Source organism: Pteropus medius, unplaced genomic scaffold, assembly GCF_902729225.1.
Source record: "Pteropus medius unplaced genomic scaffold, Ma_sr-lr_union100, whole genome shotgun sequence".
Classification (NCBI taxonomy): Eukaryota; Metazoa; Chordata; class Mammalia; order Chiroptera; family Pteropodidae; genus Pteropus; species Pteropus medius.
In genome coordinates this window covers 111,244-139,033 of record NW_024353906.1, presented here as the reverse complement: position 1 = coordinate 139,033, position 27,790 = coordinate 111,244, and the positions used below count along the sequence as shown (strand labels likewise).

Genomic DNA, 27,790 nt, shown 5'->3' with positions numbered 1-27,790 from the left:
AAGCACCTGCTTTAAATAGGGCCCATGAGGTCAGATTCTCCCTGAGCTCGGTTGAGGTTTCATGATATATGGTCTCAAAGAAGATGGTGTAATACACACTGTCACCCTCTACTGGAAAGGATCTTGGCCCCAAAACCAAAAAATCAGCATTACGTATATTTATAAACTCAGTTTAGTGTGAATCAATGGCTGGGCTTGGATTTCACTAATGCTTAGACATCAAATGCAACAAAATATTTCTTGGTCTGTGACACTCGAAGAAAGGAGAGTAGTCCTTTCCACATATGCTGTGCAATACCTCACTTTAGAGAAAAAGAAGAATAAAAAATATCTCAACTAAAGGATATAACCAAGAACCAAGAGAGCAGCGATGGGAGGGGAAACAGTACTAAAAAGCAGAACTGAACTTCTAGCTTAAAAGCTGCCGTAAAGTCACTTCCTCTCCTCTCTGTTTCAGTCTTTTCGTTTCCAAAGTTTCTTCTTCCAAATTTGATGCTCTAAAACTCCTAAGTCGCTAGTACTTTCTTAGGCAACACTGAATACGTAAAGCACGTCAAGCACTCTGCTTTGCACCTTTTAAATCCGTAGCCTTTGTGAGACCACGAGGTCACTTGGGGACACTGCCTGGCTCAGGGAAAGTGTCCAGAATCCCAAAAGCAACTGGATTCTAGACATTCTGACCAACCCCACATTAAGGTTTGGATCTTATGTAAATCATTCTCCTTGAAATTCTAACAAATCACCAGCAACTAGCCCTGAGCATTTGTAAGCACTGATCTTTCTACACTCTCCAGAAGGGTCCTGAATCAACCTGTTACCTGTCCGGACACATTCATACCCAGCCCCACAGAGACTCTGCCAGAAAAAGAAGACGTAGAGCACCTGACCTCAAGAGAGTTCCAGAGTTGCAAAGGGCAGAGGAAGCTAATGGGTACTGAACCGACACGTGAGCTCAGTCCTGTGACAGACCCTGGAAACTTTAATACATCATCTCATTTCATCCTCATACAAAATCAGCAACATTTGCCTATTTTCCTACTGAAAAAATAAGCTCAGAAAAGTTAGGGTTTTTTCATCTGTCCAACATGTATTAAGTACCTACCTCATATGTGCCAAGTATTTTGCTAAGCACTAGGATGCAACGCTGAACAAATCGAACATGACCTCTGTCCTCAGGGAGCTTACAGTCAACTGGGGGCAGGAGTGGGGATGGGGTATCAGGCAAAGGGTCCTAAAAAAAAAAAACAGTACAAAGGACAGGCCGTAGTGCTCTGAGAACAGATAAAAGGGATGTTAAGGAAAGGCCTCCCTGAGCAGGTGATGACTAAGTTGAAGTCTAAAAAGAAAAAAAAAAAGGATATAACTAAGTCAAAATGAAAGAGCGAAGAGATACGTATGCCAAACGGAGGGAACATCAGGTGCAAAGGCACTATGGAGGAAATACGTGATGTGTTCAAGGTACCAAGGAAAGGCCAGAGTGGAGATCAGCCAGAGATCACGAGCAGAGTGGAGATCAGCCAGAGATCACGTACCGTGATCACGAGAGATCACGGTACGAAAGGAGCTGGAAAGGCAGGCAGAGGGCAGACCACACAAGGCCTTGTAGGACCACTAAGGATTATGTTTTTATCATAAGAGCAATGGGAAGCCATTGCGATGTGACACAGTGGGTTTGAAAGGTCTTCCAATCTTCCATCTGAGGCATGGAGAACAGACTGGAGGGGAGAGGAAGTGAGTGTGCGAAGATGAGAACACCAGTCAGAGGCCACTGCAGGATCCAGGCAAGAGGTGCCAGTGGCCTGAACTACGGTAGCAACAGAGCTGGAGAGAGGTGGAGCTGCCACAGCCACACAATCAAGAAGCCGACAGCGCTAAAATTTAAAGCTAGGCCTGTCTGACTTCGAAGCCCATGTTTCTCTCTACTTTGCCATTTATTCGTTAATTATAAATCATCTACTCTGTGCCAGGCCTGTGCCAGGTGCTGGGGATACAGCCATGAACAAAACAGACAACTGTTCTCATGGAATCTACAGTTTAGACATTAGACAAAGAAGAGTACATATATCAATTATAGATAGATAGATAGATAGATAGATAGATAGATAGTTAGATAGATAGATAGATAGATGTATATATCACAAATTGAGATGAGACAATCGTGTGATCAGAGATTTTTAACAGGGAAAATTACCTCTAAGGACATAAAGATCCTCCAAACTGTTGATAACATAAAAGATCTACTTGCCAGCTGCATGAGGGTAAAAGACTTTGGGAAACTTTGCCTGTCAGAGTTGGATATAGAGCACCGCATCCCTGGCCAGCTCAGGAGCCCTCAGGAGAGAAGCTGGTATGTCTCAATCTTTGCATAGACCCTGTTGAAATAGAAGCCTTTCTAAAAGTAACTGCTAACTCCTTAATATACTCACTTAATAAACTCAATATATCTCAACTCAGGCACCCCTCACTTATATATGTACAGCATTTTACAGTTAGTTGAGATCTTACACACAGATTCATTCATTTGAACCTCATGGCGGCCCTATGTAGAATGCAGGCAGGTTTGAATATCCTACTTGTGAGATGAGGAAATTGAGGCCTAGACAGGTGAAATGACTTAACCAAAGTAACCAAACTAGGAAGGCACCCAGACCTGCCATCCAGCTCTCACTTACAAGAAGCACCTTGGGCCAGGAAATTGTGAATCTCGGATAAGACAGCTGCAGGTGACTGATCCTGGATAAAGTCACCCAGGAGTCCCATGAAGTTCCTAAGAACAATGATCAGGGACATCAAGCAGCTTGGGAAAGGTTTCTAGAATGCAGCTCCACCAGCCTGAAACAGAGGTACCCTTGCCAACTTTCCCAAATTAGAACAGGTTGGCTTGGACTCTTTCCAAGTGCCTCTGATTAACAGAGAAAAGTATTTTTCCATCGCAAACACTGCAGGCAGGCACCAGGCTCCTGAAGGGGAGGGCAGAGACTACATCCCCGATTCCTGTACAGACAAACTGTAAAATTATCCCGACCCGCCATGAGCTGCTTCAGCTGAGCACTGAGAATGGCAGTCTTGGGCATCGTTTCTCAATCTTGGCACGACTAACGTTTGGGGTTGGGTGTTCCCTTGTAGTGGGGGGCTGCCCTTGCATTGCAGGATGTTTATTTAGCAGCTTCCCTGGCCTCTACCAACTAGATGCCAGTAGCACCTCCCTGCCACACATTTTGACAACCAAATATGTCCCCAGACATTGCAAATATCCCCTGGGGGACAAAAAATCACCTGTGATTGAAAATCACTGTTTTAGGGCCTATGGAGAAGGGAAAACGCAAAGTCGACCCACTTTCTCTCATCCTAACCCATCCCATCTTACTGAAGAGATACGTGGTCACTGTGCATAAACTCTTATTTTTATTCAAAATAACATAAGTAAAGCCTTCCCCTACAAGAGGGAAAGCAGCCTCTGCACTAACGTGGCCACAGGAACAATCCACTGCTCGAGCTTGTGAAAACACCCAGAGTCAAATATCAGCTTGTTCCACTAACGAGCTGCTTCCGACTCTGTGAGCGAATCTTGTTCCCATTAACGTGAGCAGCTAAGTCTGATTAAACTGGAAGCCCTGGCTGTTTTTCTCAACGACACTGGGCCAGGGCAAAGGTTTCCACTGCTGCTAGAGGGAATGCAAAATGGGTGAATCAAATAGCAGAAGACTCTTATTTACCCCAAATTCAGTACAACAACCAGGACACTCAGACATTCCTGCTTTTAACCGTATTGGACTTAGGAGAAAGGGGGAAGTGACAAAGTACATAAACAAGAGATCTGAATTAACAAGTTAATTAAACAGCTGAACCATTACCAAAAAATCACGCTCTCGAGTGGAGGCGGAGACCTGAGGATGAGCTCCAGAGCCGCTGGGGTGACTCAGACAGTGCCACATACGTGGGTTCTAACCTCCAACCCTGAGGGCTGGGCTGTTGGCCCAGACATGGAAATCAGCATCAGTTACAATGCTCAAGGCTAAAGTCAAAGAAGCAGCATCTTTATGTCTTTCATTAGTCAGCTACCTAACTAGGAAAAGGGTTCACTGACAGACTCAACCAAACTCACTACCATTTGGTAGTAAGTATATTTCACTACACTGCAATTCTTTGAAGACTGACTAACCACAAAACACCTACTTGTTAACACCCAATTACTCACACTACTGCTAGTTTCTCTGCTACTTCCGCACGCTGTACTTACATCCATTGTTGCACATCTCATACTGCAATGTACTGAAATTTGATAAAAAGTCTGTCTCCCCTAGTGAACAGTGGGCTCCTCCAGGGCAGGGTCTATACCTAGCACAAGGAACGGTACATAAACAGATCCCCACCATCTGCGTGATGGGCAGATGGATGCACGGATGGTGAAGTCTTTTATCTCTATGTTCTTAGACTTAAGCCTGTCCACACATTCTAGTGGGAAGGCACAGCCCATGTCTTCTCTCTCTTTTCTGCAAGGCTTATCAGCACATTGCTCAATAGGTCCCCAATAAACAATAACTGATTTTGTTGGACTTTTAAATCCGAGGAAACAAACTGAAGCCTTCTGTTCACAGACCAGTGACACCAAGGAAGGAGGTCAGAAATCCTAGCTGTCTACCCTGCCTCGTACGCATTTGAATCTGTTTAGTTTCTTTTAACTGGAAACGGTTTAGTGTAGGAAATGAATACAATCTCTGCTAGGCAGTGGCAATAAGAAGTGAATGAGAGTAACATGGTGCCTTACCTCATAGAGCTCACAGTCTGGAGGAGAAGACAGATGTTAACAATTACAGAAATAAGCAGCTACTATGCTCAGTGAGTCTCTGTAAGAAAAATTTCTGTAGATAGACCCAATCTTCAAGAGAAAAACAGCCAGGGCTTCCAGTTTAATCAGACTTAGCTGCTCACGTTAATGGGAACAAGATTCGCTCACAGGGTCGGAAAGTCATGATTTTCTCTCAAATGAATGATACGCTTTCCTTATAAGTATCCTTCCGACGTAAATACAGAAAGTTTATTAGACACCTTTGTTATATAGGCCTCTGTTCCAAAATGATTATAAAATGTTTTAAAAGACCAGTTAACAGATGTTAAGTCTATGCCTGTGTCTGTGTGTTCAAGTGTGTAGTATATGTGACTTACCAAGGATAACTGAAGCTGACCTGAAAACCTACAAAAGCCAGAAAGTACTAGAATAACAGCCACCAGGCATTCAGGAGTCTAGAGATCCACGCATAGCTAACAAGCAGGCCGAAAGCAGGCAAGGGGAATCCTGAGAACCCCAGAAGTTCTGAAGGCCTTGACATGATAGTAGAGCTTAGGAATTACAAATTGCCTGTCTGGGAAACACTGAGTAAATCAGCAGGACTCTAGGAAGCAGGGAAAAGAGAGGCCACGAACAAACAGACCCCAAGAACAAAGCAGGAATAGGAAGACCAGGAAAGAACTGCCCTAGGGGAAAGCTGAGAAATAAGAGTCTCGAGAAAAGATAAAGATGCCAAAAGCTGGATGGCATGGCATGATAAGGTAACATCTGAGGGAATATATATGAAATGTCTGAATCAATGTACATAGTTTAAGATTAATAAAAATTTAAATCAAAATACCATGCCAACTATGATTCAAAATAATCTCCTACCTCAGTCTTTAAATATTTATCTTTAACCTGACAGTTTCTGCTGCTTTTGATTTAGACTCAGGTGGAAATGCAAATAAAGTCATCTCTTTCACTATGACAAGGCAGACTCCCCAACGACCTGCTGCAATGAGTTTCTTCTCAAAACCTCATGGACGAGAAGGGCCAGCAACCTAAACCAAAATTGCCTTTTTGGGTGCAAACCTGTGATCTAGAGAGGAAAGCCACATATTTGGCTGATTGCAGAGTCAGATCCTACGTCCTCCCCCTTTACAGTCCTAAAAGCTTTTCATCAGTAAAAACCAACCTACTTAATCCTGCGCATTCATAGCTGTTTAGACAGCTGTCCCCCAGCTGCTCTCACCAACCGCAAATTCTCGGCTGCTCTCTTACCTGTCTGAGCGACCAAGTGTGTCCACCCACTCCAAACGGCAGTGACCTTTTCATTCTGAAAATAATGTGCTTCTATTTTCTGGGGCATAGGAAGGAAAGCAGCCTGGGAAGCCAGTTGCCTGTGCTTGTTGCTTCCCCAAACATACAGCTCTCCTGCATCTTAAACAGAAGGAGAACAAAAGAGGTGAAGGCCGTTAGTCCAAAACAATGGGAAATAATACAAGTCTGAAAAAAAAAAGTCGTTAAAAGAAGTTGTATTATTCTTACACCACAATGTTGAGTAGAGCAAAGCAAGATAAAAAATTCACATACAACATAACGACGTGTAAGATTTTTTAAAATTGTATAAATAGAAAACAAGGTCAAATGTTCTTAATAGTTTGTCAAGGAATAGAAACATGAGAGATTATTTTTTCATTAATTCATTCAATAAATACTTATTCAACATCTACCATGTATAAGACATGTTTCTGTTTTCTACATTTTTAAAAATATATATGCTTGTACCCTTTGCTGGGAAAAAATATGTTAACTTTTTTAAATAATAGGTTAAAAGATATATTTTTAAAGCTTAGATTTTTTAGACATAAGATTATTTCACTACGAGCCCTATCCAGCAGACAATGTAATGTTACCACACCACGTCTGTGTAGCGCTTCAACTCATCTGAAGCTCACGATCCTGTGACATAAGCAGGAATGCAACCGACTGACATTGTGACTTAATAGAAAAAAGCAAATTCAGAGTCAAGTGACTCCGACTTCTATTCCTGGATCTGCTAACTAGCTATTGACCTTGGACAAATCACTTCCTCCCTAGGCCTTAGTTTCACCAGCCAATCACTGGAGGTCGGTCTAGACGGGCAGACGATAAAACTGATGACACTGGTAACAAGAGAGACTGCTGGGTGACTGTGGCAAACCAGAGGGCACATGCTTATCTAAAAGACATTCGTGTTCAAAAAACTTTTTAACTGGAAGCCAAACAAATGGGGCCGTGGGCTATAATTGGGCCTATGAATCTACAGTTTGTGACTCCTTGGATGACCCTAAGGACTTTTCCAACCCTAATATTCTAAGGTTCTACACTGTACTGTATATAGCACATAGTACACATACGCGGCTACTGAACACTTGAAATAGGACTAGTCCAAAACTAGATGTGTTATAAGACAAAAAAGCGCAATGGATTCCAAAGACTTAGTGCAAAAAAAAAAGAAAAAGAAAAAGAAAAAAAAAAACAAATAGAGCATAGTTCATTAATAATTTTCATACTGATTACATGTTGAAATAATATTTTGGATATGTGGGGGTGAGTAAAAGATTTAAATTACTTCACCTGTTTCTTTTTACTTTTTGAACTGTGTCTCACATTGTTTCTATGAGACAGAATTCTTCTAGAAGATAAATTAACACAGGCTCAGAGCTTCCAAATGACTTTTTTCTCTCACACTATAACTGTTTGGCTATGCAACCATCCACACATTTGACACACCCAGCTCAAGATCACATGGCTAATAAGGAGTCAAGCAGGACTAGAAGCCAGGCCTTCTGTTTCCACTTCATTGTATGATCTCTCAATAAAGCTTTTCAGTACTGCTTGCCCTAGAGCAGTCTGGTATATTCTCAAAAACAGATCAAAAGCAAAACAGTATCATTAAAAGGCATTAGACCAAGATTCAGTGTTCAAGTCCCAGATCTGCTGCTCAATCGTTCTGATGTCGGGCACATCACTTCACATCCTGAGCCTCTAAAATGAGGGAGTATAAATAGGTGAGCCTTTGTGTCACCCAGGTGACCTTGCAGCACTGACATTCCGCACCTCTATGCTGTACTTCATGCCCACGGAAAGGGCAACGTCCTTGTGTAAAGTATAAGGATCCTTTACCAGAGGGCAGAAGAGCCCCTCAGCAAACTCTCAATGCATTAAATGGCCTGGTTAGCTACCAAGATGTCACTGACCATAATAAGCCTTCATTTATCTTAGAAAGTCTAAATTATCTTTTTGCAAAACTGTCTTCCACATGCACATCATCACACTTTTGCAAAATTAAATTCTGCTGCAATGCCAAATAGTTATATAACCTACAACACCTCCAGAGAAAAGGTCCGAAGAGCACTGAACAAGATCCAATGTGTTAACAGCCTGAACTAGACCAGGAAAGAGGGATATTAATCTTGATAATTTTTAACTGACATTCAAATAGCAAAAAAAAACCCAACTTACTTTATGAATATACTAAAAATCACAAGATTGTACACTTTAAAAGGGTGAATTTGATATATGAATTACAGCTCAATAAAATAAAAATTCAACATCTATGTTTTAAAAACACCATAAGTGTTCCACATATGAAATAAATTACTAATTACAAATTTTTTTAAAGAAATTGATGTTAGCAAGCAATTAGAAAATCTCTAGGTTTACATATTGCTAGCCATTTCAAATTATTAGAACAGAGTAGAAACATCTCATAGCTTACTCTTATTCTCAGAAAAAAATGCCTTCCCCAACCCTCATTGACCGTGGGCCATGAACAAGTCACTTCCCGTCCTGGGGCCTCCAGACCTTCCTCTACAACTGGCATTCATTTTCTTTCCACATATATATAAACCTACCCAATATGAGAAACAGGCTAAAATTTATTAAATAATAAAGTGTCTGTAGTTCAGAATTTGGAAAGTATTTATATTCATATGTCTGAGTTCTGGAAACGACAACAGCTTCGCAGATGGACTGCATTGCAAATTTGATGTTGAAGAATGCAGCCACCATTAATTTGCATTTACTGTGTACACACCTTAATTTCCACATAAAACACGATGCATGAAAGTCATTTCCCTTTGCTCAAAAATGTAATGCATTCAACTCTCTGTGTGACGTCTTACCAAATAAATTTCTCAGAGCTATAGCCTCCAGTCTACCAGCAGAGGGCAGAGCAATCTGGGCTCTGAAAGAGATAACCTTTGGAAAAGATCACCTTCACTTTGAAGAAAATGCTGCATTGTCACTAGAAAGTTTATACTGTATTAGCTGGGTGTGTCAAATGTATGGATGAATGCATAGCCAAACGGTTATAGTGTGAGAGAGAAAAGATTAGACAGAGGAGATCAAAGAGATGGAACAGAGAAATAAATTAGAGAAATATATCAAGATAGATTAGAAAAACATATACATAACTAGGCAGAGATGTATGGATGCACAGATTAGAAAGAAAGATACAAAGATGAAAGATTAAAAATAGAGATATATAGTTAAAAAAATAGGGTAGATAAATATAAAAAGAGCAAACAGGGAGATAAATGAATTAGATATAGGTGAATAAAATAGGTTAGTTTGAGATTAAACAGCTAGAAAAGATAGCTAGAGAGTTTTGATAGTTATATTAGACACTGAAATAGTTTAGATGTTACATATAAATATACTGTTGGTTATATGATTTGACAATCACAATTACCCTGAGAAAAAGATATTCTTAGCCCTATCGTACAGCTGAAAAAACAAACTCAGGAAATGAAGTGAGTGCTTTATATGTATTTGTCTCAGAACTACCCACAAAGTATTTTATATAAAATGAAGTGGTCTCAGGAGGGTAAAGCGACTTGCCTAAGATATCACCAGTGGTGGCATCAGAATTCTGACTCTAAACTCTAGGCCCTTCCCTTTGTATCCCAATACCACCACTCAAGGTAGAAACACCGCATTCTGCACAGCATATTAAACCGAAAGAGCTGGTACCCACCTGTCACTGAAGCTGAGTGACCTGCACCGGCAACGACACATACTGCTTTAGAATTCTCTAGGCCTACAAAAAAATTTTTTTCTTTAGAAATTATATTTATAACAGAACAAACCAGGCAGAGAAGGGACTCAGGGAGCACTAATGAGGCCTGGGAAAAACTGTCAGCCAGTGCAGGCAGGTCTGAGTCAGCAGCATCTTACTAGCCAGTAAGATGGCTAACATGGTAGGAAGGCTGGTTACATACCACGAGAGTGAGCAAATAAACAAATATATTGAGGATAAGGGAGCCATATTTCTCACTACCAGAGAGGAGAGGAAAGGCACAGATACTAAAAGGTATAAGGCTAGAATCAACCATGTATTATTGAACTGTAATTGGAGAAATCATTGTAGACTCGTGGTTTCTAGTAGAGAGAGATATAGATATAGGCATACATATGTATAAACATGTATGTGCACGTATATTTCCTAGCTAGGTCTACCAAAGAGCCCTAGAAGCAAAGACATGTCATACATTCAGCTGCTATCACGTACAGGCATTGAAATACAAACCCAGGCCTGCTAACAACACACAGGAAGAACAAGGATTTGTTCTCCAAATTCAACACTTTCCTCCCTTAATTACACAGCCTTCCCTGACAAGATACAATCTCAACCAACTCTACTAGCAGTTGTAGTTATCTGGTCTAGAAGCAGAGAAATGCAGTCTTTTTCTGTAATTCTTTTTTCTTACACTTCCATTTAATTAACTGGTATCTTAATAAAATGCCCCTCACACCTTCTTGTATTCTGTGGAATGAGAAAAGAACAAAGCAGATGTTTCAGCCACGTTCACCAGAGAAGAAGCAGTGGGCCCCTACTGGCCAGGTGAGGAAGAGAAATGCAAGGTTCCAGCTCCAGAACCTGAAGATGGGAAAATAAAAAGTAAAAGACCTTGACGGCAGGAAGTCGATGATCTATTCTAATGTCTCATCAGAAAACTCCCCCAAATCAACTCCGAATCTCAGCAGATCCCAAATAGGTCATTTAAATCAAACTGAATAATTCTAATAATTCTAATTCTTTCTAGTCACAGATTCTGTGCTAAAATAGAAAGCAGACACAGTTCTTGCCCTTAAAAAGCTCATAACCTTTGGCATGTGGGGAAACGTATAAACAACTCATAATAATATAATACACGGTGCTATCCACACATGTGAGAAAATGCGACAGAGGCAAGAAGAGAGAAGAGTCTTTACTAAGAAAGCTGTACCTCAGCTAGGCATTGAAAAATTATCAGGATTCTCCCAGGGAGAACAGGAAAGAGGTAACAGTTTGCCCACAGGCACAGAGGAATGAGAAAGCAGGATATACCCAAGGAGCAGTGAATACCTTGATGAGGCAGGAAAAAAATGTTTGAGAGGTATGAGTTTATATTATGAACATTTTTAATGTCATGTGAAATGGACTGCCTGCCCAGCATCCAGTGCCTCCTTCTCCAACGCATGGGTTTCGGCGCAGCTAACCTCACCCTCAGCTGAAGGGGAGAGCCTCCAGGACTTAGGAAAATCTGAATGATCCCAACATCTTGTACATCGCTCCCACTGTGGCTTACCTTTCCCTTTTCTTTCCCCGCTCCCTACCATCCTCAAAAATCCCTCCTTTGTTCGGAGCTAGAATAGAATAGCTAGAAGTTTCCTATAAAGGTTTTTCCTACAGCCAACACTCAGTAAGCTAGGTGTGTACTGAGTAAGAGAGCAAGGGAGAAAGAAAGGAGAAGAAGAGACGGAGGGAGACATGGTGCTGCATACAGAGAGAGAAAGGCCCACAAAGTGAGTGTAGAGCTGAGGGAGAGAGAAAGAGAACGAAAAGGAGTCTCAGCATGAAAGAGAGAAAAAGAGAAAGTCCTACAGACTAACTGACCCACAAAGACTAACCAACAGACCTGTGGGCAGGGTCCTTACTACGTGCTCCTCATGTGCCCAGGGAGAGAGATGTCCTTGGGGGCACACTCTCAGCCTCTCTCTCTGCGTCCTCACTCACTCCTGCTTTCTTTTGGGGAAAGGAATTGGGCACGTGAGACACAGTCCTTCTCGGTCCCCTGCGGGAGGTGGCTGCCTGCAGACGGGGCGCCCGCCTACGTGCTCTTGGCTGTCAGTCAGCTTAGCCAACTCTGTGCAGCTGCTCCAGGGCCTGGTGGGAAAGCTCAATCTGGGGTTCAGAATTCAGAGGCTCTCTATTCCTCCACATTATTTCCAAACACCTAAGTCATATCTTCCAACCTAGCTTTTAACGGTTCTAGAGCTATCCTTTTGATCTCCACATACCTGACTTGCATCTCTCAATGGATTCCAAACTCTGGCAGGGAACAAGGGCCCACAGAAATCCAAACAGGATTAAAAGACTAATCGATGGATAAAGTTAAGACAGGGAGATCAAGAAATAACAAAACAAAACTCGATTTACCCATTTTCAGCATGCCTGTGTCTCTACTTCTTGAAAAAGAATCAATATAGGACTCAGAAAAAATAAGGGCCTTACCTGTCACTCTGCTGGGTTCTTTTGTTGTCCAAAACAGTGGGAGAATCTGTCCAGGACACAACCGCTGTCCAGATGATGCCAGACCAGTTCCCCACTGAAACACGAGGCCACTTGCTTCCCGATGGAGCAGAAGAGAAAAAGAAAAAATGCTTATCTGGATAAGACCAGATTGCTATTTGAATCTCACTGTTATGGGAGAGTACCAATTCATTCTCAGTTAATAAGCATATTACGGAGAAGCTTATGGCTTCAAGGGCCTATGACTGGTCATAGGGATTACCACCAAGCAAATCACAAGTCCAATCTTTAGAGCAATCTAAGACCAAAAGATAAAATTCCAACATAGTAAAACTCCCTCCAGAAAGTTCCAGGACACTCCTCCAGGATCATATTACTTATGACACTTTGTTCATGATTAACTTGAAAGGACCACTCAGACTCTAAACCAAGTGGGAAAGAACTCTGAATATTATCAAGTCCATTTCTCACATTTACTACATAAGAAAACTGAGGCCCTGAAGAGAGATTATGATTTGTCCAAGGTCATACAGGGAGCTAGTAGTAGAGAAAATACTAGAACTCAGCTCTCCTAATACCTAATGTGGTGCCCTTTCTACTACACCAAGATGAATTCAAAGATTCCTAATTGCCAAATAAATGTATGACTGCAAGATAACTTCTTAATAGCCATGATTTCAGTGGAATTGCCTTTGATTTCCATGTCCACTGAATGCAATTCATGTACCCATGTTCTGTACTTTCTACAAATGTGTAGATGGAATTTTATACATTTGGCTACAGTCAGATGTGTATAACTAGGACCCATCACCCTACAGCAACATTAAGGCTCTATTCCTCTGGAAATATCCTATAACCAATGGTCCTTTTAGGCTGTAAAGAGAAAGCCTGCTTTGTGAAATTTAAGTGATTATGATTGCACACAATGTGAGCAAAAAAACAGTGTTGAAATAAAACAAAACTTAAAATGTCTTCAACAAATAAACTCAAGAAGAAAAAAAGAGAGGAAAAGAAACATACACTAAAAGAGACTTTAGCTATCTGATAAAGGATTAATATTCAGAATATATAGAGAACTCCTAAAACTCAGCACAAAAACAAACAACCTGATTTAAAAATTAGCAAAAGACTTGAACAAACATTTCTCTAAAGAAAATACACAAATGGCCAATAAGCACATGAAACAATACTCAACGTCACTAATCATTATGGAAATGCAAATCAAAAACAATAGTGATATACCCCTTCACACCCATTAGGATGTATATCATTTTTAAAAAAGAAAATAACAAGTGTTAGTGAGGACCTGAAGAAATTTGGGAATGCTTGTGCACTATTGGTGGGAATGTAAAATGGTATAGCCATTACAGAAAACAGTATGGTAGTTCCTCAAATAATTAAAAATATAATTACTATAAGATACACCAAGTCTACTTCTGGGTATATATCCTAAAAAATTAAAAGCAGGATCTCAAAGTGAACTTTGTACACCCATGTTCATAGCAGCATTATTCACAATGGCTAAAATGTAAGAAAGCAACCCAAATGTCTATCAACAGATGAAATGATAAACAAAATGTGATATGTACATAAAAGTGAAATGATTAAGCCTTAAAAAGGAAGGAAACTCTGACATATGCTACAACATGGATAGACCTTGAGGATACAATGCTAAGTGAAATAAGCCACAAAAGGACAAATATTGCACAATTTCATTTATATAAGGCAGCTGCATGAGTGGTCAAAAATCATACAGACAGAAAGTAGAATGGTGGATGCCAGGGCCTGGGGGGAGGGGGAAATGTTGAGTTATTGTTTAGTGGATATAGAGTTTCAGTTTTGCACAAGGAAATACATTCTGAAGATAAATAGTATCACAGTTGCACAATAATGTGAATAATGTCAAAAGCACTCAACCGTACTCTTAAAAATTGTTAAGATGGCAAATTTTGTTGTTATTTTATCACAAAAATTTTTTAAAGGAATATTTTTAAAAAGAGAGACTTGAGATACATATCAACCGATTACAATATATACTCCTAATTTAGACCCTGATAAAAACAAACTGTAAAAAAAATGTTTTTGAGATAATCAGGGAAATTTAAACGCTGACTAGATATTTGATGACATTACAGCATTATTGTTAATTTTTTATAGGTATGATGATGGTATTTTGGTAATGTTTTCAGAAAGAGTCCTCATCTTTTAGAGATACATGCAGAAATATTTATAAAATGAATGGGGGACAGGAATACTTACAATTAACTTAATCAAACACATAATGGAAACTGCGCTGCTTTGCAACTAGACAGAAATATACACATGAGACTAGCAATTATAGAAAGTTGGTAGGAAAGGAGGAAGTAAACCTATGATAGGCAATTCTCCAGCCCTACTAATTTCTAAGAGAAGCTGCTGCTTATAAAAGTGTAATCACTACCATACAACACAGCAATCACACTCCTGGGCATTTATCCCAGGGAAATGAAAATTTATGTTCACATAAAAACTTGTCCACAAATGTTTATAGCTTTATTCTTAATAGCCAAAAACTAGAAACAACCAGATGTTCTTCAATGGGTGACTGGTTAAGTAAATCGTAGTTGTTATGGACTGAATTATGTCCCCCAAAAATTCATGTTGAAGCCCTAACCTGCAGTGTGACTATATTTGGAGACAGTGTCTATAAAGAGATAATAAAGGTTAAGCAGGTCATAAGAGTAAGGCCTTAACCTGATAGAACTGGTGCCCCTATATAAAGAGGAAAAGAGATCAGGAGTCTCTATCTGTCCACGTGTGCACAGAGGAAAGGCCATGTGAGGACACAGAGATAAGGAAACCATCCACAAATCAGGAAGAGAGGCCTCACCAGAAACCAACCCTCATAGCACCTTGATCTTGGAATGCTAGCCTCCATAACTGAAAAAATACATTCTTGCTCTTTGAGCCACCCAGTCTGTGGTATTTTGTTACAGCAGCCTGAGCGAATACAGTGGTAAATCTATACCGTGAAACACTACTCAGCAATAAAAAGGACATTATTGATACTCAAAACTTAGATGAATCTCCAGGGAATCTTGTTGCGTTTTATCAATGGTATCATACAGTATACAACTCCAAAGGGTTGTATACTGTATGATACCATTGATAAAACATTCTTGAAATGACAGCATTATAGAAATAGAGAACAGAAGAGTGGTTGCCAGGAGCCAATAGGGGGGTGGGGCAGGTAGTAAGTGGGCGTGGCTGTAAAAGGGCAGCAAGAGGCTCCTTATGGTGATGGAACTATTCCCTGTCTTGACTGTACAAAACATCCTGGTAGTGCGGCTGCACTACAGTTACAAAAGATGCTATTACTGAGAGAAATTGGAAAAAGAATGCATGAGATTTAGCTTATTTCTTATAACTGCATGTGAACCTACAATTATCTCAAAATAAAAAATTAAATTTTTTAAAAAAATATACAATCGACACTAAGCCCCAGGTAACCATCAGCACAGTGCAGCACCAGACTCTTCTTCACCTCCTGTCCTCTCCCAGCTCTACCACCAGATGCACCAAACATCTGGGCCTCAGCTGCCACAGCCAGTTAGGGCTAGCCTTCAGCCCACAGGAGTGGGAGCAGAAAAACGACCAAGAGAGAAAGAAAAAGGTCACTGCTCTTCCACCTGCCACCACCCCCTCTACTCGCCATCCTCAACCTCACACACACTGTCAGCCCTACATCCGTCACCCTCTCACGGTCCAGAAAACAAGCTCACTTGAAGGTTTTAAATGAATAAACAATAAAATCCACTAGGAAAGCACTACGGTCACAGCAAAGAAAGTGGGCCTTAGAATCCAGATCACCCCAGACTCTGATCCTAGCTGCACCTTTTACTACCTTACTCCTTGTGCAACCTTAGACAAGTGCTTTAGCCTCTCTGACCCCAGTTTCTTCACACATAAAAATTTAACTCACATCACTGCATAGTTGTGAGGATTAAATGATGTGTTGATTAAATCAAGAGAACCTAGCCCCCTACCTAACACATAATAAGGGGGTGGAAAATTTCATTTCCTTCCTCCCTACCTGCTAAAGCCTTTCCCACATGACTTTGGCCTTACGTCCCCTCCTTTTAATCACAAGCGCAACATAGCAGAACACTCTGAATTACTCCTTAAAGTTTATTTCTTATATCATTCTTATTTCTCCTTATTACATGCCTTTTAGGAAACAAAAGTAAAATAACTATTTCGTAACTACCAATGTATACTTCTTAATCCCTTCCCCTTTTTCACCCAGCCTCCCAACCCCCACCCCCAGCAATCATCATACAAAATAGTCATGGGGATGCAAAGTACAGCAGAGGGGAAATAGCCAATAATACTATAATAACTATGTATGGCGTCAGGTGGGCACTAGACTTACTGGGGGTATCACTTTATAAGTTATACAAATGTCTAACCACTATGCTATACACATGAAACTAGTAATATAATACTGGATGTCAACTGTAATTGAAAAAGAAAAAAAGTGAAATGATCACCTGTAGCAACTAACGCATGCCTCAGTCCAGCAGCAATACTAACAACCTTCTCTCTCAAGAACTGTCAAAATAAAGAAAAGGGTTGAGATTTCAGAATCATCCATCTACAAAATGTTACATGTAATTGATAGTCGAAATGCAGTCTGGCCCTCATTACGTGTCTGATTGGTTTAAAGCACCCAAATCCCAATATTTCCATCCATAAATACCTCCATATGCACCCATAAAAGACAAAAATTTTTTTAAAATACCAGATCACAATGCCTCTCAGGGAGGAGAGGGACCTTCAAGGTCATCCAGTCCAGGAGGTGGCAAATATTTTCTACGCAGGGCAGATAGTAAAGATTTTAGACTTTGCAGGCCATATGGTTTCTGTCACACCACTCTACTCTGCCGCTGTAACATAAAAGCAGTCACAAGCAATACACAAATGAAGGGGCATGGCTGTGTTCCAGTAGAACTTTATTTACCAAGTATTCTAGTTTGTGGATCTCTGATCTAGTCCAACCCCCAACCAATACTAGAAATGGCTCCACAACATCCTGCCAAATACCTACTTTCAGTGACACAGGCTTACCACCTCCCCAGGTGTCTGTTCCATCTTTGCACTGATCCGTTTATTTCCTTAGATAGAGCCAAACCTATCTGCCTATGGTTTCTGACAATGTTCTCCAAACATGTGAAGACAGCTGTCATGTCCTCTCCAAGATACCTTGTGGTGCTTTTAAAAAAAGGTTCTCACATTCTTTGAGACCCCTCTGCAGCTTAATTCCTCTCTGATTGAATGTGGGCTGGATTTAGTGACATGTTTCTAGTAAATAGGACTAAGGAAGTGATGAGTGGCTCAGAGATGAGGTGATAAAAGGCACTGGAGCTTCTCATTTGGCCTCTCTCTCCTCTCTGGAATCACTCTAGGGAAAAGCCAGATGCCATGTCTGAGCAGTCCATAGTGGGGCTCCTGTGGCGAGGAACTGAAGCCTCCTGCCAGGTGAGAGAGTGTGGAAGGGGATCCGCCAACCCAATTGAGCCTTCAACAGACGGCATGAAGCCCTGGCTGATATCTTAACTGCAACTTCATCGGAGACCAGCTAAGCTGTTCCCAGATTCCTGACTCTCGGAAACTGTGAGATACTAAATGTTGTTGTTTTAAGCTGCTCAATTTTACGGTAATTTATTACACGGCAATAGATAACTAATATATATCTCTTCTTTAGGCTAAATATCCCCAATTCCATCAGCAATTACCCAATTTCAAATGTCATTTCCTCTTAGTTTCTCTCCTCTAAATACACTCTGGCTACTCAGTCTCTCTCTTTGAAAGGGACTGTATATGCATCAATTACAGCCCTATGGAGCTTTACCACATTAGTTTATTTACAAGTCCACGGTATCTTTCTAAACTTTAGGGCCCTCAAAGGCAGGGTCTCAGTCGTAGTCACTTCTATGCCCAGGGCCTAAGCACTGAACCCACAACAGGACATAACATCCCAGACACAGGCTAACTAGCCTAAGAAGGACAGGGGCTCTGGCCTCCCTTCTTCTGGGGACAATAATTGTTAATGCAGCCCACAGTCTTTGGGGAAGATCAAATTTTACTGCCAATACAATTTGAACATGTCCTTTAAAAAACTTTTTTTTTCAAAACTAACTGAAGGGATTTATATGGAAATTCAATCTCTTCAATATCTTCTACTCACCTCCATGCCTTCCTCTCCATCCCCACTGCCTCGACTTTAGTTTGTACCAGGATCATCTCTTGTCTGAATGCTTAGCAAGAGCTTCTCGAGTGGTCTTCCTTCAATCTTCCCCACTAGCCCCACCTGACCCCTCCCTACCACACTGTTCTTACATTTGTCATGTACTACCTCCCCAACTGACCCCTCCCCACTGGTAGTCCACCACTTCCTTATAATCCAGTCAAAATGAACTGCTTGCAGTATCCCAAACCTCCCCGTTCTATGCTCCTAGACCTTTGTTTACACAGTTCCTCTGTCTAGAATGTCTTCTTTTGTACCTACTCTTTTGTACCTTTTGCATCCTATCTCAAGCCAGATAAACTTCTACCCAACTTTCAAGAATCAGCATAAGCCTATCTTCCCCTAGAAAGAGTTCAATATTCCCTCCTTTGAGGCTATGTATGCATCTACGACAGTTCAAACATGGTGATGCATTTAAGTGTTTCTATACCTAACATGTACTACTAAACTATAAGATTCTCAAATGCTAGGATTGGATCTTACTCACCTTTGTCCCCACTGCCCAAACACGGCATCCATACATGATAGTTGCTATATAAATAAATGAATGAATTTCTATTATATTGCGCTTTGGCACATTCCTCCCATTATTCCATAGCCTGTCAAAATATTTCTACCTTCTGATTCTGTCATCTAACATATTTTAACCATTGTTCCCTTCTGTCTTCTTTAATCATGTGACTTAAGCTAAATTAATTATAACTTATAGGCAGGTTCTTAGAAAGCCATCTATCTATAACTGGAAGCAGTAACACTTCCTACAAAAGGGACTACTACAGAGGCTAGACCTCCATGCATAACATGTGATACAGACTGAATGTCTGTGTTCTCTCCCCGAAATTCAGATATTAAGATCTATTATCCAATGTGATGGTATGTGGAGGTGAGGTGTTTGGGAGGTGATTAGGTCATGAGGACAGAGCCCTCATGAATTGCATTAATGCCATTATAAAAGAGATCCTAGAGAGCTCCTTTGCCTCTTCTGCCATCGAAGGACACGGCAAAAAGATGGCTGTCTATGAACCAGACACCTAATCTGCTGGTGCTTTATCTTATACTTCCCAGGCTCCAGGCATGAGAAATGTGAAAAATAAATGCCTGTTGTTTAAGCCACCTAGTCTAGGGCATTTTTGTTAAAGCACCCCAAACAGATTAAAACACCATGGAAATCATAACCCTTACCCTACAGAGCAGCAATCATAATTCAGCAAGATGATAAGAGCAGACCCAGGTCTCTCCAGTGAAAACAGATCTCCTACTCTGAGCCAGAGCTTAAGGAAATTAGATAGGAGTGGAGCAGCTTCGGGGGCAAAACTCATTTTAGATCCCAGCATATTTCTTTTAAAAATTCCATAGTCAGTCCTATTATGATCACTTACAATATAAACTTCACAAAAATTTATACATTTTAAGTATGATGTGGTGAAAAGAGCTCTGAACTAGGGCCAAGAGTCCTGTTTAACACTCATGCTGTTAAATACAAATATGGTAGCCACTAGCTACATGTGGCTACTGAACAATTGAAATGTGACCAGACTGAATCGTGACATACTGTAAGTAAAAACTGTACACCGGAGTTCAACTTAGTATAACATAAAGAATATAAAATATATAGTTAGTAAGTTCTTATATTAATGGTATATAAAAGGAAATGATAACAGTTCAGATACACTGGATTCATTTAAATGTTATTAAAATGAATTTCAACTACGAACCACAACATGGAGGAAAGTTGAAAACATAAGGTGAAGTGAAAGAAGCCAAACATAAAAGACCACATATTGTATAATTCCATTTATATGAAATGCCCAGAATAGGCGAATCCGTAGAGATGGATTAATGGTCACCAGGAGCTGGGGTGAGGGGATGATAGGAAGTGGCTGCTACTGGGTACGCAGTTTCTTTCCTGATGATGAAAATGTTCCAAAATTAGATATTGGTAATAGTTGCTTTTGTGAATATACTAAAGATCACAAAATTATACATTTTTTAAAAGGTAAATTTCATGGTATGTGAATTACAGCTCAATAAAGCTATTATTTTAAAAATTAATTTCACCTGTTTCCCTTTACTTTTTTAAGTGGTGCTACTAGAAATTTTTAAACTACCTATGTGGCTCACATTATATTTCTATTGCACAGCACTGGCCTGTACCATTTACCTGGCTTAGTGTCTAGGTAAGTCATTCTATCCGAACCTATTTCTAACACAACCCTCATTATTATTAATTTTAGAATTATAAAAAGTCATTAATGTCTTTATAAGATATTTTACCTTCATTGTTTTATTTCACAAAAATTTGTAATGTGTATGAGGACAGCATTTTTTTTCCACTCACAACCTCCACCCCCTCAATCTAATTTTTCCCAGAAAAACCTAAGTTTTTCAACTTAACATCTAACTCCTGCCTGGGTTTTCAGGGACCCAGCCAGCCTTTTAGCCTCGGGAGGGATAACTGTGACACCCTGGAAACGCTTTAATGGGTCATAGGGAAGCTGCATATCGGGTGCCGTCCTTACCTCAATGGCCTGGGGAGCCATACATCTTCGAGGCCCATGAGGAACTCCTAACTGGCCAAAGGAGTTAGATCCACATGATAGAACCTGCCCATTTTCTGCAAAATACAAATGCTTAAATTACAATCTAAGAAGTAAGATACCTATGAACAACGGGTAAATGCTAAAGAATGAGAGGAACAAAGGGAATGAGAGGAGGACAAAGGTCATGTGCAAAGGGAATAAAATAGCATACAACAATGCATACAGTTGGCCCTCTGCATCCATGGATTCTCAACTGCAGATTGAAAAGACTGTACTACTGTCTACAGCCATGCCACCCTGAACGAGCCTGATCCCATCTGATCTCAGAAGCTAAGCAGGGTGGGGCCTGATTAGTACTTGGATGGGAGACCACCTAGGAAGACCAAGTGCTGTAGGCATAAAAAATAAAAAACAAGGGATTGTAAGCTGACAACGTCCTTGCAATCTGTGAGGTCAACCAAGGGTTGCCTTGCCTTAAATAGAAAAAATACTGTACTACAGTTTTTGATCAGCAGTTGGTTGAATCCACAGATGCAAAACCCACAGATACAGAGGGCCAATTTTATTCTATTAACCCTTTGTCCTCTGCATCCTATTCTATTATCCAGCTTCACAGAGACTGAACAATGCTGCCCAACCTTTTTATTTTTTTTTTAATCTCTCATTGGGAAAAAGCTGCCATCATTGTTGTGGCAACCTCTGATTTCCTCATACTCCCCCCGACATTCCCGTGGGTAACCTTAGCGGGCACTACTCATCAATTACCCCAGCCACACAGCTATCATGAACTTGTGGGGTAGGAAGTAGCCACCAAAAGTGTTCTAGTTCATTCTCTAGTCTCTTGCAAGTATTCCGGTCCAAAGTTTTACTGTTTAAACTCTCTTTACAAAAGACAACCCATGACTTTCCTTGACAACCAGAGAGAACATTTGTGTGTTTTGAAACATATCGAGAGGCTTTCATTTAATCAGCATCACCAATATCATGCTCTTTGCATCCAAAACCTTTGTGGTGATAAAGACTTACCTAGGAGTAAACTCACCTGTGAGAATAATGGTAAAGTCCCAGCCACAGGCCACCTGTTGGATGGGACAGCCAAGGAGGGATTTACAGGGAGTAAAATATAAAACGTCCTCTGTGTGACCAAGCCCCAACTGCCCATCTTTGTTCAGGCCACAAACAAAAAGGCTTCCTCCATCTGCAAAAAGGCAAAGGCTTTGGTGACAGTGTGCACAGGGGAAATTACAACTGCCAAAGTGAGCGAAAGGATTTCACTATTTGAAGTCACAAACACAATAACATTTTTCCCACCCATGTTAATAAGCATGTATGTTAAAGTCCACTGGACCAAATGGCATAGAGCCAAAGGGCTCCCATCTAATATCTAAACGGAAACTCCAAGTCCTACAGCAGTGGCCAATCAATCACTGTTGTTGAGCATCTACTATAACAATAAAAGCCAACATTTATTCAGCACTTAGAATGTGCCTGGTATTGTTTTAAGAGCTTTCTGTGAGGCTGATTTTTCCTTTAGGTACAGTGCCTAGAACCCACAATACTTAGAGAACCATAACATCTTAATTTTAAATTATTTTAAAATACGAAAAAATAAAGGTATTTATAATAAATATGTAACACTAAATCCAGCCTGGATTATATTAATCTTTATATCAATGTCGTCATAAAGTATAACTTTTAATATTCCTTTATGAAAGAAGGGGTCCACAAAGGCAAAAGTGCTAAGGACTCATAAAAGTCAAAATGCAGCCCTGTTAACTCATTAATTCTTCTCATCCATGCAACAGTGAGGAAACTAGCACAGAGAAATTAAGTAATTTTCCTAAGACCACACAGTTAATGAATAACAGAACCAGGATCTGAATCCAGGCAGTTTGATTCCAGATTTTGTGTTCTTAACCAGGATGCAATGTGCCCTCCTTCACAATATTGTAACACTTATAGTACTGGTTAAATCCTATCCTAGGTACTCTAGAAAAATTAAGGAAAATGCAAAGTTCCTGCTCTCAAGGAATATCCAATCTAATTGCAAAGACCTCTAACTCATATACGAAAGTTAAATAACAATATATGGTATAAAACGTGATATATGTTGCAACTCTACCACTAACTTGTCTTGTAACCTTAAGCAAGCAGTTTTCCTCTCTGAGCCTCACTTGTGTAATGGGATAGGGGTAGGAGGAGGGGAAGGAGAGCCTAGGAAGAACCTAGATCTCTGAAGTTCCTTCCGCTCTAGCAGCCTAGGTTTCTCTAATGGTTTCCTCTGCAAAACACAAAAGGCTGAAAGATAGTAATATGACAACTAGTGGGGGAAACATCTAAATAAGAAAATGAGGGCTATCTATTCTTGAAGAAAGTTACCTGTGACAACAGCAGAGTGGCCCCCTCCTCCTGTGATTCTCCTGACACGCCCAGGTTTACAGAAGTCACTCAGCTGCTGAGGCAAAAGCACATCTTCCTTATGGCCAAGGCCAAGTTGCCCATAGCTATTTGCACCCTAGGGTTAAAATAAGCCAAGGATGAAAAAGTAGGACAATCACAACAGTCAATGTTTATTTATCTGTCTCTGTCTTTCTCACTCTGACATCTCAGAGCCTATAACAGATGAGATTTCATGGGCTCATTCTTAAGAAGTTGTTACATGCAACTCACACTTGGACAGTGGTCCCGTCCATGGAACACCACAGTTCTCATGTGAGAGGAGGCCTTAGCATCCACAGCTTATCCCGTGCCACTCTTTACCTTTCTCTTCCAATGCCCCAGCCCCCATATGTTGCTTTTTGGGGACAGCATGGGAGTTCCTCCTGATGAAAGCTAATTACCTGGGGTGGCTAAGAAAAGAAATAATGAGGGGAAATGGGAACAAAGTGGGTAGGAAATACCCTGGGACTAGTTCTTGTCCCTTCTCCTCACACCTTCACTGGAAAAACTGGCAATGACTTTCTGTAATCAAAGTTAAAGATTCTGTACCCTCAAGCAAGGCATATCATTGTTATTTCATCTGTAAGTGAAAGAGGTTGGCAATGATCTCTAAGGGCTTTTCCAAGTACTATATTTGTGACTCTTAAGATTCACATGGCGAGATCTCCGTAAGGGAACAGATTTCCCCTTCATGGGCAATATGTCTATCACATGTCTATATGATTTTATACAATAAAATTGCCATATCCCTAATCTGAAACACTTGCAGCCAGATACAAATTTTTATAGACGTTTCAAAAAGTAATATGGTATATAAATCATATAGACCGCTGCAAGTTCTGGGAGCATACCCCATAAGCAAAGCAGTGTGATTTCTGCACTAAACGGTACACATACTCACAGTAAGTGAGCAAAGACTATAAACAGCCTTATGTCAGGTCAGTTTGGGGTGTTCAGAGCTTTTTGTATTCAAAATTGAAGATAAGGCACCATGAGCCTGCAAGGAAAATCTTATTAAGATTTCAGAAATCCTCATAATTTTTCTAACTACCTACTCCTGGCTGGTTCTTCCTAGACATGAGTAATAAAACCTTTAAAATGTGTTTGTTTTTGAAGACACGAGGAAAAGTGATTTAAAATAACTACAAAAAAATACATACAAACCCTCACCCTTTGTGGTCTAGTCTACAGCCGTCCTGGGCTGCAAGGACTCCAAGCTGGAAGTACAAGCCGTGGCAGGGACACAGGTTCTAGAGATCCTCAGGGACAATAATAGCTACCAATTACTGAGTGCTTCTCTGTGTCCTGGGCATTCGCCTTTAATTCTCACAACAACAGAGAAGATAGGCTTGTCGCTCTCGTTGTACAAATGAAGAAACTAAGCATCAGGAAGGTTAAGTAATTTTCCATAGTCACATAACTGGGTAGGCAATAAGTCGATGCCTGCTCCTTTCATTATACCATACTGTGACGCTAAGAATAAAGAAAAAAAAGGATATTTGCTAACCCAGCCTGGCAGGCAGCTCACTGTATGACCATATCTTAAATAGCACCCCATCACTTTACCTCCTTTTTGTTTTTGCTTTATGTTTCTTCATAGCACTCCCTGTCATTGCATCACTTCTGTTTACTTGTTTACTATCTATCTCCTAAAAAGTAAATTCCACAAGTGCAGGTACTTTGTTTTGCTCACTGGTATTTCCCCTGCATCTGAAACTGTGCTGGTCGGAAGAAGTGTGCATGTATTTTACAGTGAATGAATGTAAGACCCCATGCGTCCCCACCAAAGAAAGAACAAATGAAAAGCTTGCATGGTGTGAAGTGAGGGCAATGCACAGGATTTCTCCATCAGCCCTGAGATCTCAGTGGCTGCTCCATTACCAAGGCTACATGCTGTTGAACAGAAAGTCAAACACTGGCATTATGGATTCAAGCTATGATATCAAATTTTTGTAATGCAGCAAGAGGCCCTAAATTCCCGTCAAAGCAAAACAAAACAAAATTTTAATATAATCTATTACAGCTGTATCTGCCTCCCTTCCTTATGAACACTCCTGACACCACACACACACACAACTCCAAAATATGCAAATTCCCCTTTTTACAGTCTTGTGTTCCCCTAAAATTCATTCGTTGAAGCCCTAATCTCCAGTACCTCAGAATATAACTGTATATGGAGATAGAGCCTTAAAAAGGTAATTAAGATTAAACGAGGTCATAAAGACGTGGCCCTAATCCAATATGACTGGTGTCCTTATAAGAAGAAACACAGGGATGCTGTCGCACAGAGAAAAAGCCACATGAGGACACAGCAAGATGATGGCCATCTACAAACCAAAGAAAGAGGTCTAAAGAGGTCTAAGAAGAAACTAAAGCTGCTGACACATTGATCTTGGACTTCTGACCTCCAGAACTGTGAGAAAGTGAATTTCCTTGTTTAAGCCCCTAAGTCTGTAGTATTTTGTTATGGCAGCTCTAGCTAACTAATATACCCCTCCACACAGATATAGCAGCAAGAAGAAAACACAATCAGGCCTCCAAGCACAGCAGTGGGGTTAGGTTCAACAATCTTTTTGTTTCAGTACAAACAAGGCCATATCTGAAAGGCTTTTTCTGTCAGATATATTCTCTGTCCACAGAGACACCAGTCTCTAGCCTGGGAAAAGCTAGAGACAACACACAGCCCAGGCACACATTCGACCCCCAGCACCACCCCCACTTCAAAGACATTCAGCCAGCCTACCTCAGGCCACACCACAGTGCTCTCTTCTGCCAGTCTGCAGCCTTACATTCAACAAATGCTCCCTACCGATAACTACCGTTTTTTAATTAGTCAATACATACTGGTTTTGACTGCAATATAGGCATTATTTCTCTCCCTCTCCCCCAGCCCAATACGACAGCTAGAAGTTTCACTCTTGTGTTTTTCCCAAAAGACCAGCGAGCACATAGCTCATACACAACAGGTACTCATTCATTCATCAACAAATATTTGCTGAGCACCTTACAATGTGCCAGGCACAAACCAGGCACGGTGAACAAGACAGGCACAGTACCCACCCTTATAACGCTTACATTCTAGCCAAGGAGACTGCTATTAACAAATTATACATTTCATTACAATTGGGATACGTGCTGTAAAGAACTACAATTGGGATACGTGCTGTAAAGGACTACAAGATACCATGTCTGCTTGTCCCCGTGCATCTCTCCCAGCCACGACACAAAAAGATGACTGTCTCAGTGCTTCTGTCAAAGCAACACCAGCGCAGATGCCCACGCTCCCATACAGGCAAGACCCGGTCACAATAGAATATCAGTAACTATGCAGGGTCTCCGCCTGGTACACCGCCAAACACCGCAGGCCTCAAATCAAAGGCTGCTCCCGCCGGAGAGGTAGGGCTGGAGAAAGGCCTCCATCCTCCGGGCAGCGGGCGGGTGGGGAGCACAGGTGGCACCACAGGACTGTGACACCCAGCGATCCCGTCCTGTCAGAGCCCTCCACGCTGTCTTTCTCGAAGCTCTCGCGGAACCTGACGCTCTGCCCTGGAGGCAGGCTCTTCTCACCGCGCCGCAGCCCCTCGGGTCCGGACCCCAACAGCCAGCAGGACCCCTAAGTCACGCCGTGAAGACTCTTCCCTCCCCTCCCTCTCATCATCCGAATCCGGCCAGGATCCTCCAACCCAGAGCTAGAGCTGGGCTCGGACCCGGCCGCGCAGCCCAGGATCGCCCACGCCGAGGCCCAGAGCTCCCAGCGGCGGAGCCCCCAGTCCCAGCGGCCCGGGCCCGGGCCCGGGGGGCGGAGTCACGTACCCAGGCGAAGAGTGCGGCCGCAGCTCCGGCAGCCTCGGCGGCGCTCGCCTCGCGCTCCATGCGGGGACGCTCTGCGAGCGCTTCCGGAAGGGGCGGGGGAGGGGCCCTCCTGGTGACGATTGAAGAGGAGGGGGCGTGGGGCCAGCGAGGGGCGGGGTCTGTGGTTGGGAGGGACCGGCGCGGGGGCGGGGCCGGCAGGCTGCGCGCCGGTGCCTCCTCCTGAGCCGCCTCCCAGCGGCCCCGCCCCGGCGCGCTCTGAGCGTCTCTGCCCACGGCTCCCTGCCTGCCTTGCAGAGTGGCTCACTCTTTATTTTTAGTAATAGTTCTAGACGAATGCACCACGCCCCTTCACGTTTTTGTCTCCTTGGAGCCCCACGACA

At 41.5% G+C, this 27,790-nt stretch overlaps 1 protein-coding gene and 1 non-coding gene across 9 annotated transcripts in view; one reads left to right on the top strand and one right to left on the bottom strand.

Annotated features, from left to right (window-relative positions):
- Positions 1–27,516, bottom strand: part of SERGEF (secretion regulating guanine nucleotide exchange factor) — a 180,811-nt gene extending 153,295 nt beyond the window's left edge. For 5 of the 8 annotated variants that reach the window (XM_039851528.1, XM_039851534.1, XM_039851533.1 and 2 more), the window contains exons 1-8: positions 27,411–27,516; positions 23,538–23,673; positions 22,201–22,356; positions 21,138–21,232; positions 16,862–16,922; positions 12,315–12,428; positions 9,795–9,857; positions 6,053–6,211 (exon numbers count right to left, since the gene is read on the bottom strand). In XM_039851528.1, coding sequence (XP_039707462.1) covers positions 6,053–6,211; positions 9,795–9,857; positions 12,315–12,428; positions 16,862–16,922; positions 21,138–21,232; positions 22,201–22,356; positions 23,538–23,673; positions 27,411–27,470 — 844 coding nt within the window. In that variant the 5' untranslated portion in view covers positions 27,471–27,516. Of the gene's footprint in view, positions 1–6,052; positions 6,212–9,794; positions 9,858–12,314; positions 12,429–16,861; positions 16,923–21,137; positions 21,233–22,200; positions 22,357–23,537; positions 23,674–26,781; positions 27,381–27,410 lie in introns of those variants that run through there. The other 3 variants (XM_039851529.1, XM_039851531.1, XM_039851535.1) reach the window with 3 other exon arrangements.
- Positions 21,438–21,556, top strand: LOC120593631 (5S ribosomal RNA). Its single transcript, XR_005650405.1, has one exon. It is a non-coding gene; the product is annotated as a 5S ribosomal RNA (ribosomal RNA).
- Positions 27,517–27,790: the final 274 nt, after the last annotated feature.